Genomic DNA, 12,139 nt, shown 5'->3' on the forward strand with positions numbered 1-12,139 from the left:
TCCTGAGCTTTGAGTTCCGTCTGTGGTCCTACCTCCCTGAATGCACCTGATCTTGTCTTTGAACTTAGAGTTCAAAAGCCAGCATATGTAAATGCCCTGCTAGGTGGCCCAGGCCACGTCCCCTGAGAGCCCAAAGCCCCAGGGAGGGCTGCTTGGAGCAGAGCTCCGGAATCATGCCTCCCTGCCTGCTGGCTGTGGGGGAGGCGAGTCCCTGGAGCTCTGTGAACAGGTGAAAGTTGAACAGGTAAAGATTGACCTGGTTCTTTGGAGCCTACCACCTCTGTGGGGAAGGTGCCAGAGTCCTGTGTCGCTTCAGGGGGATGCATTCTGAGAAGTGTGTTGTTGGGCAGTTTCGTCATTGTGTGAACAACATAGAGTTACTCACACAAACCTAGATGGTGCCGCCTGCCACACACTAGGCCGTATGGTCGAGCATATTGTCCCCAGTCTACAAACCTGCACAGCATGTGACTGCTGAGTACTTAGGCAGTTGTAACACAGTGGTATGTGTGTACCCCAGTATATCTGAACATAGAAATAGTGTAGTAAAAATACAATATTATCATCTTACGGGACCACTGTGGAATATGCAGTCTGTTGTTGACCAGAATGTCCTTATGTGGCACATAACTGTTTTTAGTACCCAGTGACTCAAGGTAATTTTTAGAGTGCAGGTCAGAATTCCACCTAGCTTGGCTGTTTATCAGCAGTAGGACCCTGTTTAAATTGTTTAATCCCGGGGTCACAGGCTGGCCCCTAGGGGCTGTGACCTACACGCAGACCTGTTTGATTTGGCCTGAATCACAAAGTATTTTAAATTGAGAAGTTTCACAGTGAAATTCAGGTTTCTGAATTATCTTATAGACTTGGGAGATGTGGCCCGCATTCCTGCAGAGCAAATTGGCGGGAGCTTTGCCACCTGTTGGCAGATTAACCGGAGCCTGTTTTACCTCCTGGGCTTTCCCCTGTATCTCCTGCCTGGCCCGTGTGAGCATTTGAGTTTGTGATCTCTGGTTTAACCTCTCTGTGCCTCAGTTTTCTTATCTAAAAAAAAAAAAAGCCCCTTGAAAACATTATGCTAAGTGAAAGAAGCCAACCGTAAAAGGTCACATATTGTATGATTCTATTTATATCAAATGGCCAGAATAGGCAAATCTGTAGAAACAGAAAGTAGACTCGGGGTTGCCTAGGGCTCGGGGGAAGAGATTCGGGGGAATGGGGAGTGACTGCCGGTGGGTGCAGGGTTTCTTTTGGGGATGGTACAAAAAAATGTTCTACAATTGATGGTGGTGATGGTTGCACAACTTTGTGAATATACAAAAGGCTGCTGACACCTGCACTCTAAAAGAGTGAATTTATGGTATGTGAATTGTGTCCCAATTTTTAAATTAGTGCTGTTTTGTTACAGTCTGAGGGAAGCAGTTAGTCAGTGGTCAGAACTACTGTCACCTGAGATCACAACAAGCCTCCTGCTGTCACCAACTCTTGCTTCTCCTTTGTAGTTTTTTCCACTGGTTGGATCCACTGTATGCTCAGTAGGTGCTCATTCCAACGTCGCATCTGCTCATTTCTTATCAGTTCATTCCTAGGCCTCTTCAGAAGGTCGTGAGCCCTTCCTCAGGGACACATGTTCCGCTTTCCCATTCAGTTTTGGAGACTGGTTAACAAGTGGAAACCAAATTCCTTAAACACTCGGCAAAGCAGCTGGCCGAGATGTTTACCCAGATCCTCTTTAGGCCGCTGCTGCCTGGATATGCCATCTGAGTGTGGTGTGTTGCAGCAAGAACTGGGATGGATGGTTAGACTTGCCAGGGGGAAAAAAGGCAGCAGCCCCAAGTCCATGCGGAAAGTTTCACATCACAGGAATAAATGTCACCTGTGGGTTTATCTTTACATCCGTCTTGGAGCCAGGAGCATAGTGGGTGCCCAGCCAACGTGTATGGAATGGACACAACCTCGTGTGGTGTGTATAAGATCGCAGCTTGTCTCTGATTCTGACTTTGCACTAATACTGTTACTTGAGCATGTGCAGTACAGAGCACAGAAGGTGATTATCCAATTCTCTAAAAGCCCTCTGAAGTCATCATCATGATCAACCCACCTACAGCTGAGGATATTCCCTGTGAACACATGGGAACCTGAGTTCAGTGGCTAAAACCTCTGCCACCTAGGACAGAGGTTGGGACATGGGGCCATACCAAATGCCATGGGATTGCAGTTAAATGAAATCACAAATGCAACGTGCCTGGCACACAGTGGGCACCCAACTGGTGGTAGCTGTGCTGTTTGTGGGGGGAGCTAGTGTAACATAATGGATGACATTTTAGATCTTGGGGTTAGAAAAGCCTAGATTTGATTTTAAAATCCATCATCTACAACTTGCATGACTTTGTGTATGTTTCTTACTTCTCTGAGCCTCAGTTTCTGCAAACTGTAAAATGGGTATAATGGTACTTTTAAGGTTTCAATTAGACCCTGTGTGTAAAGCATGCAGCACATTGCCTGGCAAGTAGTAAGTGCTCAGCTGATGGTTACTTACTCTCTTCCTGCGTTCACAGAAGACCAGCGCTAGTGCCTCATTTCAAAACATCTCAAGTAGGCGCCTCATCTGTACTCCCTGCGTGTGGGAGGAATGCCTTGACGATGACCGAGCACTGTGGGGAAGTGTATGGAGAAAGCTACGTTTCTCTTGGCCTTAGTTCTGCACAAGGGAATTGTCATCTGTAATTCGGGACAATTGGTTTGCAGCTGAAGTGGCTTAGGGAGATGGGAGGGAGGGACTGTGACATAGTTGAAAGGATATGGACTTGGTAGATGTCCAGGGTTCAGACCTTCCGTGACCCTAGGAAAGGGGCTTGATTTCTCTATGACTCTTTCAGATCTGGAAGATGGGAGTAAAATAATAATAGCTACAGAAGGAGGTGTCCTAAGGAATAATTGGCCCTTGGAATACTCAGCAGAGTGTGAGTGCTTAGGAAGTGGTCAACTCAGTAATCCTCGTGTGACCTGTGACAGTCTCCTGCGACTGTCACCGTTTCGTGGTACAGAGTTAAGCTAAGGGGTCTTGTGGCTGTGTTGGGTGGCCCCAGGCTCTCCCTTGGCTCATGAAAGTCCGGATGTGTCTTGCACTGTCGGTGGCTGCTTCTCCTATCAGGGAGTGGGTAGTCGGTGTGGCAGTCTTTGAGACATGGAGGGTGGCGTCAAGAGCTTGACGCTGGCCCCCCCTTGGGGCTTGTATCTTCTGGGGCATGGTTGTTCCTGCCATCCTGCAATGCCACTGGCCAGCTGAGAACCCAGGCTCTGAGCAGTGTCTAGAGGATACCTCTGCAGCCAGGGTTCTTCAGAACTTTTTGGAGGAAACCAGGCAGAAGTGGATTCTGTCCTCTGGTGTATAAGACAGCAATGTCCATGACCTTCACATTAGTGAAGGTCTCCAGGGATTTGTGATCGTGAGAGTTTCTGGGCCAGATACTAACTTCAAAGCTAGTTCAGCCTCAGATCCGCCACCTCTGGCTGGCAACCTGTAGATGAAAGAAGGGATAGTGTGGTCTTTTGAAGAGACACTAAACCTGGAACTGGGAGTGCCCAGGTATCAACTTCACTTACTCTGCTTCCCCTTGTAGTTGCTTTTTTTGTCTCTGCACTTGCCTTGTGAAGTAGAGACTACACCACAGGCTGGCTGACTAGGGCAGTCCTGGAGCACCTAGTGAGGGGTTAGAGCACGCCTTCAGCTGCCCTTCGGGCGTCATCCAAGCCTGTGCACCTTTCCCCGACCACCAGCCACAGCTCTGGTGACCTGAGCCCTTCTTGGTGTGCATTTTTGGGTCCTAGTACCAAAGTGCCCTTTGGTCCTCCTAACCTGTACTATAAGAGTGGAGGGCAAGGACCGTCCAAATGCGATATTGATTAACCTGCAGGTTAGGTTTGGGTTTGCAAAGCACTCCCATGTCACCAATATGGCAGTGTGGGGTTTTGCCCCAGGTTTTCCCTGCAGCTCAAGCTGCCTGTCACCCCTGCCAGTCTTGACAAGTGTTTACCCACCTACTGCACGCAAAGTTCTGGACTCAGAGAGAGGCCTAGTGCTAGAGATGCAGATGCATAGTGCCAGTCCTCAAGTACTTTTTCAAGAAGTTGTGGAGGGGCAGGCATGGTGGCTCACGCCTATAATCCCAGCACTTCCGGAGGCCAAGGTGGATGGATCACTAGAGGCCAGGAGCTCGAGACTAGCCTGGCCAACATGGTGAAACCCCATCTCTACTAAAAATAGAAAAAATTAGCCAGGCATGATGGCAGGCGCCTGTGATTCCAGCTACTCAGGAGGCTGAGGCAGGAGGATCGCTTGAACCCAAGAGGCAGAGGCTGCAGTGAGCGGAGATCATGCCACTGCCCTCCAGCCTGGGCCACAGAGCGAGACTCTGTCTCAAAGGAAAAAAAAAAGTTGTGGAGGTAGGAATCACGCATGAGAAGGAATTAGAAGGAATTTACCTCCTGACATCCGCAGCACGTTGCTGGGCACGGAATGAGGGGTCCTGAGTCCTTCTGCACTCACTTCATGGGATCATCAGGAAGGGTGGGGGGTTGGATTTGAGCTGAACTTTGAGGGCTGGGTAGAATGTAGAAGGGACCAGGAGCTTTTCTAGAGAGTGGGTAGATGGGAGGTGCAGCAGTGGGCCAGGCAGGGCGCAGTAAGAAGGCAGGCCTGGCGGGAGTAGAAGCCTGTGCTGGGAGCCTGGCAGGAAGGCTGCAGAGGTCGGCCTGTCCCTGTTTTGCTTGCCCCAAGGGTCAGACAAGGAGAGTGGGCTTGATTCATGGAACAGATTCTTCCTGCCAGTGGCCCAGGGGTTGACCCCGAACCCGGTGCTCTCCAGGCTGACATAGTGGTGAGGACAGGTTCCATGGTTTTCCCTCCAGCCATTGTTTGTCTGCCTGACGCCTGTTTTCCTGGAGATGAAGAATATTCTACCCTTAAGTGCAGGGGTGGAGACGGTAGAAACTTGGAGTTGCTGGGGCCACAGGACCTGAATGGGCTGTCATTTTTGTAGTGGCCTGGGGTGCTCTGAATTGAGTCCTAGTGGGACTCTGGTGGGGGAGGCCTTCCGGCTGGTGCCAAGCAGGGAGACATTTGCTGTTTGCGAAGATGAGGGGTGGGGAGGGAATGCTCAGCACAGAAATCCACCTTTCCCGTCTCCTCCCTCAGGAGGCCCTGTTACTCTTACAGGCTGTCACTCCGACATCAGAGCCACTTTCCTCATAGGCTTCAAAGCTTCCTACGCGCCATTCAAACCCATACCACCTGCTGGTGCAGACTGCCCTTCCTAAAGTTCACACCAATCGCGAGCTCATGGCCTTCTGTAGCTCCTCACATCCACCGGGGCTAAATGCCAGTCCCTTTGCCAAGTGTCCAGGGTCCCTCGCTGCATGACTGGGAGCAACTTTTCCAACCCTGTCACCTGTGGCTTTTGTTTCTGCCAAATCAAATGCCTGCTCCTCTTTGCTCTGAGCCTTTGTTCAGCCTCAGCCTCACCGGCTCCAGAATGAACACCTACTCATCCTTCAAAACCCGTCTACAATGCTGACCCTTATAGAGCCCTAGTACATCCCTGCCTGGCAGATACCGATCGTTCTCTTTCCAGCCTGCCCCGGCTCACCTCATACTCTTCTGACCAAGTGTTTTTTCTGTTTGCACAGTATTCCTGAAGCCCTCTCTTCTTTGCCCCTCTTTCCACCCTGGCAGAGAGCTCCTTGGGGGCAGGGAATAGCTCTCATCCACTGGCTGCCGCACAGGAGGAGTCCCCTTTGCAGTTGCTCGGGGAATGTTTGTGACCTGAGACAAGGAGACAGGAGAGGAGGTGGCTTCAGGGTGGCCTGCACTGCTGTGCGGGTTGGCTTTCCTTTGGACCCCTTGCTAAAGCTCCGAGAATGTCCCCACTCCCACTCCTAGTGCCGCTGTAACTTGTACCAAGCGGAAATATGTCCTGGCTTCCTGGGCAGGCTGTCTGGGCAGGCGTGGGGAGGCACAGCTGCTCTAGCGGGCCTTGGTGCCTCCCACATCCTGGACTCTTCAAGAACAAGGAGACCAGGTTCTAGATCTTTGCACAATTTAGGAAAATAAGTGTTTTCATCAAAGGCATTTGAAATCCAACTAGAAACAAGTCATTCTCAGTTCTCAGAATGGATTTCTAAATTCTTTAGGCAGTGTGAAAGCCCAAATTCAGTCTCTTAGGATTAGTAAAAGGTCTGCTGCTGCATTGGCCGGGAAACGAACCTGGGCCTCCTGCGTGGAAGGCAAGAATTCTACCACTGAACCACCAATACCCAGATGTTAGCAGCTGTGTGCGCACGTCCCTTTAACCCCATTCCTGTGCCTCCTTGAGTGTAAGTTGATTCATAGAATATGAAGCCAGTCTCTGATGCTGCCACATCAGCACAGTTGCAGGAATGGAGCACTCAGGCTGCAGAAAAGGAGGGAGAAGGCAGGAAGCAGGAGGGTGTGCGTGTGCGTGTCCAGTTGATTTGCCTTCAGACCTTGCAACAGAAACTAAAGCTTGAGTCTTTCTTGGTAGCAAAAGTATATTAAAACTTTGGGGGACTTTTTTTCCCCTCTGATGTTTGAGTCCTCCCACCACATTCTGCCTGTAGTTTTGTGTTAAACTGTGTTACTGTTCTCAGGTTTCATGTCAGCTTCCTGTGGAAGACTGGCCAAGGCTGAGGACAGCACAACAGGAGTCCCCTTAAGGTGCAGGCATCAAGTTCATGGCTCCACAGCCATAGAGAGTGCTTCTCTGGAGAACCCAGCAGCTCGCATGTGCGCATGTAGCAGGGAAGTGTGGTTCCAGATTTGTGGGCACCCTTGGCTGCTGCAGGTCTCGTGTAGTTGGGGAGACTGGCTCCTCTAGCAGGATCTCTCTGTTAGGAAAACTGGCCAGGAAAAGGCAGAAAAAGTAACACTGCATTGCATTGGCCGGGAATCGAACCCGGGCCTCCCGCGTGGCAGGCGAGAATTCTACCACTGAACCACCAATGCTCCAGCTGTTTGCTAGAGCATCTGCAGGGCATTTGGCAAGGGGCTGTCTCTGTCAATACTTAGGCACTCTGACAGATAATTGGGTCTCACCTGGCTGGTTTGTCCAGTTTGGGAGACCAGACAAGTTGATGTAGAACCATCCTTGCCCCGCCTTAGTACACTGCTTTGAGAGTTGGGGCCTATGAACTGGAGTTCACCTTCTGTCCAGAGGCCCTGGGTTCATCCACGGTCCCATCCCCATAAAGATCAAAGCAAGGGGCAACTCACAGGCCACTTGTACAGGTCCTTCCTGAAGCACGCATCTCCTCTCCAACGTCCACCAGCCCAGAGCGAGACCTATTTTGTCACCTCTTGCGTGAACAGTGCCTGGCGCATGATAGGTGCTCCATGTGATTGGCTGTATTAAATCTTTACCAAACTACTGCCCGGTCCCTCTTTGAACAGCCTTTTTGCAGGAGTGCTCACTGTCTCACAGGACAGCACATTTGGTTTTAATTACTAGAAAGTCCTAGCTCTGATTAGTAGAAGGCGCCTGAGCTGGAACCACACAGACTAATGGACACCTTTTGGACATGATTATTCTTAAAATTCTTCACGTCAACTTGAGACCCCATTTGTGGAACAGGTGAGCAAGATAACTGCCATGATTGGATGCAAAGCAAGGAGAGAGAGTGCCTGCAGTTACTTTTTAAGTCTGAGGTCTCTAGACTGCCGTTTTTCCACCTTCAGTAGCTCCACCAGTGTCATCCCTCACACCTCCTGTCCTCATCTCGCAAGCATCTCCAGGCTCCTTAAGACAGCCTTTCATATGCCTAGCTCCCTGGTACATGAAATCTATTCTTCTAACTGGGAATTCCCAGGTTACCACCAGCAGCCCATCCCGCTGCTGTTCTGTTCTCTGGGGCCCCGGACAAGGGTGCCTACTTCCGCATCCTCACCTCTGCTAGCAGGGCTCCTTTTGCCAGGAAGGCCCATTTCTTTCCCTTCCGCCTCCTTCAAGATCCAGCTCCATCCCACTTCCAGGCAAACTTCCCTGACCACCCCAGCTGCCTCTTCTACATCAGTGATCTGGGGCATCCTGCCACCACATGCCATGTGAGACCTGTCGCTCCAGAGATGCTGTGAGCTTTGGGAGGGCAGAGGCCTGGCCTTCGTATCCATGGGGCTCTGAAAACAGACTAGTCTATCGTGGAGTCAGGCCTCCCTTAGCTCCACCACTAGGGGCCCGGCCTGCCTGGGGAGTCATCCTCCCTGGGTGACCAGCAGCCGCTCCCTCCCACAAAGGCAGCCTCCCTCCGACCTGCTGCTCTCCCCGCCAGCGTCACTGCCCAGGGAGACTCCTTGGGGAACCGTCTACCCTACCTTCCTCTCCCCTCTTATATCAGCTATTAATGCTTTTCCATTTAATTCTAGAAACATTCCCCGCTGCTCTTTCCGACTGCCTCAGTCACATTTCAGGACCTCCTTACCCCATAGCTACAGTGTTCTCCTGAACAGCATCAGTTCATCATCCCCGGCATCAGTCTCCCGTCAAACCCATGCCTGCCCCAGCCCTGCTTCTCCAAGCCACCACCGGAGATGTCCAGTTGGAACGTGGGGCTGAGCGTGTCATCCCTTGCTGGAAAACTTCCACCAGCTCATCGTTTCCTTACCTGTCTCTGGCCACTCCTTCCACACGCTGGAACCCTCGTCCTGTCCCAGATATGCCATGTCAGCTTGCGTGGACTTGGCCTGGTTCTTCCCTATGCCCGAGGTGCCCTGCCTTCCTTTCTTTACCTGGAAGGTGCCTGTTACTGTTTTTAAGATCTGACTCAACTGGCACCTCCCTGTAGCCCTCCTGGACGGCCCGAGGAGACGGAGCCCATTGCATTTTCTTGCTTCTGTGATATCACTGGCGCCACTTTGCTACAACTATTTGTTTGCATGTGGATGTTACCCATTACACTGGGGCCTGTGTCCCAGCAACGTCCCTAGAAATAGTTGCTCAGACGCAGAGGGTTTCTGAGATGCACGGATGGAAAGCTGAGTAAGTGTTGAATAAAGACAGTTGATCAACAGATGATGCATTGTACTTTTTTGGTCCCAATGACACATTCATTTGCATTCTCTGAGATTCCCAGAAGTGAACTAGCGCCACTGTTCCTTATTCCATTGTACGCAGAGGGAAACTGAGACCCAGAATAGGGAAACAACCATGGCTCAGCCAGCAACAGAACTGAGACCTGCCCTGAGACGCCCATCTCCCAATTCCTCTTTCCAAACAGGTCATCTCCCTTCCTCATTGCAGCCCCAGGCCCTGGAGGCCACAGCAGAGGTAGCCTGATTTCCACAGCCCCTCTCTCCTCTCTCTCCAGGCTGGTCCGGGAGTTCGTGGCCCAGAACAATACCGTGCAAATCAAGCATGTGATCCAGACCCTGTCCCAGGAGTTTGCCCTGTCTCAGCACCCCCACAGCCGGAAAGGGGGCCTCATCGGCCTGGCCGCCTGCTCCATCGCACTGGGCAAGGTGGGCCTTTCACTCAAGGAGCAGACATACCAGTCCCGGCCTTGACGCTGACCAAGCCATCCAGATGCCCTCCCTCTCAAGGCCCAGCAGGGCATTGCAGACCTGCGTTTTATTACCACTCTGTCCACACCTGAGACCAGCAAGTCTGGCTCTGCGGCCTGGTCCCCTAGGCGTGGGCCCTCTCCTGGGAAGCAGACTTGGGAAGGGTCTTTGAGCCCAGCTCTGGCACAAAGGCCTGAGCACCTCCAAGGGAGCTGGGATGTCAGCTGGCACTGCAGGCTGCAGGGCCTGGGCTCCGACCCATTCTGATCTGTCTTCTGCTCCTCCTACCCCCTCACAGGACTCAGGACTCTACCTGAAGGAGCTGATCGAGCCAGTGCTGACCTGCTTCAATGATGCAGACAGCAGACTGCGCTACTATGCCTGCGAGGCCCTCTACAACATCGTCAAGGTGGCCCGGGGCGCCGTGCTGCCTCACTTCAACGTTCTCTTTGATGGGCTGAGCAAGGTAACCGCTCTCCTCCTCCTCCTCGCTGGGCTGCGCTTGGTTCACCCACTTCACTTGACCTTCTGGAACCTTGGACCCCTTTTCCCAGATGCAAGCAGAGGAAACAAGCATGTGGCTGCAAGGGACACTTATTGTCTATTGAATCTAATCATTTTTAATGGATTTGCATTTATTCCTTTTTTCATTTCTCTTTTAATTCATTTTGATGGCATTTGATGTAAGTATCAGTCTGTCACACAGTAGAGGGGAGAAACTGATAGTCTGTGAAACACTCGCCTCCCTGGTAGAAGGAGATGATGCTGAAGCCATCACCCAGACCATACTTCCCCTGTCGGGAGGGCCACGCTTAGTCTAGCTCACAAGTGCCCCAGAAAAAGCTCATGCTCTCCTCCGTGCCTCTCGCAGCCTAGTGGAGTTCTCCTCCCAGGCGCGGCGCAGCCCTGCAATGCTGCTGCCCCTGCAGAATGCCATGGAAGTTTCTAGAGTATCAGCCTCGCAGCTACCCTGTCCCCTCCTCCAGGAGTGGAACGAGGACCCAGCGCTTTAAGATTGGAAACCCCTGGGGAAGGCTGACGGGAAGCCACCCCGTGACCCAGTCACGACAGGGAACAGGAACCCCAGCGGGTCATAGGAGAAGTCCCTGAACAGAAGGGTATTTCCTGAATCTGCTCATCAGCTGACTCCACTGTCCCCACTCCCACTTTCCCAGCCCTTCTCAAATGTGTTTGCTGAAAGGGGGGCCTGCTGGATGTTCCGGGCTGCACCAAGGCCCCGGCTGCGGGTTTGCAAGAAATACCTGGTCTTGCATCCGACCGTGACCCTCACCTCTGTGTCCCTCCCCTCTTGCAGCTGGCAGCTGACCCAGACCCCAATGTGAAAAGTGGATCTGAGCTCCTAGACCGCCTTTTAAAGGTATTTGTACTTTGTCCCCACTTTTATTTCTATAATCTATTTCTCCCATCTGTCTGTACAGCTTAGAAATTCTGTCATTGGGAATGTTCTTCTTGAATTTAAAATATATTTTAAATGTACATGTACTCCCTGGTCTGCAGTTCTATGACAAGAATATAGAGCTCGATCACCACTATCAAATACAGAACTGTGCCGTCACCTGAAATGTCCCCTTTTGTTGCCGCCACCTAAAGCAAAGAAGCTTGCCTGTCACTTTCCACGCCACCCTGGCTCTGACAGCAGGGGCCTGGGCATTCCATCCAGACCACAGAGAGCAGGGTCTTGCCATTCAGTTGATTCTCTCTACTTTGAGTCCTGCTTTTGATCTACCCATTGTGCATGTCCCGTGGACTGGGACAGGATGAATACTCCAGAGACCTCATACCTAGCTCGGTATCTGCCGTTTTCCTCGGTGGCCGCCTGAGTGCTGGAGCCAGCCCTGGGCCAGTGATTCAGCGAGGTCAGGCAGCCCTGGTCTCAGGCTCTCGGCAGCTCACTGTCCTCCGATCCACAGGACATTGTGACTGAGAGCAACAAGTTTGACCTGGTGAGCTTCATCCCCTTGTTGCGAGAGCGGATTTACTCCAACAACCAGTATGCCCGGCAGTTCATCATCTCCTGGGTAAGGCCTGACCGGACACCGTTTCTCCAGCCTCCAGTTTGGAAAATCTGCTCTCTAGCACACTCTTGTCGGGTCCTTTGGCTATAGGAACCCTCCATGTTCTCCCTTGAATAGCCATTAACACCTGATAATTCAAAAACGCCTTATTCAGCTTTGCCCCCAAAACCCACCATGTTGGCCCTGAAGGGTTCCAGTTCTTGTTGTCCCTGAAGGGGATTCAGTTCTTTCCGTGTCCCAGAAAACACCCGGGTTTCTCTTTAAAGCCAGCAGTGCTACTTTCCGCAATCTCACTTTTTCTAGCCTTGTCTGTCCTTCCCCATCCATCCCCTTCTCCCCTGGGCATCTGAATTTCCTTAGTCAAATTGCCATTTCCCTGCACATTTAACAAAAAATGCTGGCTGTCTCTGCCAGCACCCTCCTTCCCTGTAGGACGCCTGCACTGCAGGGCAATGCTGTCTCAGCAGGGTCCCCTTCCCACGGCCCAGTCCCAGGGGCTTGGTGAGCGGGAGACAGGGTTCTGGAGCTAGTG

The 12,139-nt window shown here is 51.8% G+C and overlaps 1 protein-coding gene and 2 non-coding genes across 4 annotated transcripts in view; 1 reads left to right on the plus strand and 2 right to left on the minus strand.

The window, feature by feature from the left end:
- The window catches only part of VAC14 (VAC14 component of PIKFYVE complex), a 116,112-nt gene that overhangs the window by 6,219 nt on the left and 97,754 nt on the right, over positions 1 to 12,139 (plus strand). For both annotated transcript variants that reach the window (XM_023210375.1, XM_023210376.3), the window contains exons 2-5: positions 9,379 to 9,529; positions 9,870 to 10,037; positions 10,887 to 10,949; positions 11,503 to 11,610. In XM_023210375.1, the coding sequence (XP_023066143.1) occupies positions 9,379 to 9,529; positions 9,870 to 10,037; positions 10,887 to 10,949; positions 11,503 to 11,610 (490 nt within the window). The remainder of the gene's footprint in view (positions 1 to 9,378; positions 9,530 to 9,869; positions 10,038 to 10,886; positions 10,950 to 11,502; positions 11,611 to 12,139) is intronic.
- TRNAG-UCC lies at positions 6,245 to 6,315 on the minus strand. Its single transcript has one exon. It is a non-coding gene; the product is annotated as a tRNA-Gly (tRNA).
- TRNAG-GCC lies at positions 6,954 to 7,024 on the minus strand. Its single transcript has one exon. It is a non-coding gene; the product is annotated as a tRNA-Gly (tRNA).

Source organism: Piliocolobus tephrosceles, chromosome 17 (assembly GCF_002776525.5).
Source record: "Piliocolobus tephrosceles isolate RC106 chromosome 17, ASM277652v3, whole genome shotgun sequence".
Taxonomy (NCBI): domain Eukaryota; kingdom Metazoa; phylum Chordata; class Mammalia; order Primates; family Cercopithecidae; genus Piliocolobus; species Piliocolobus tephrosceles.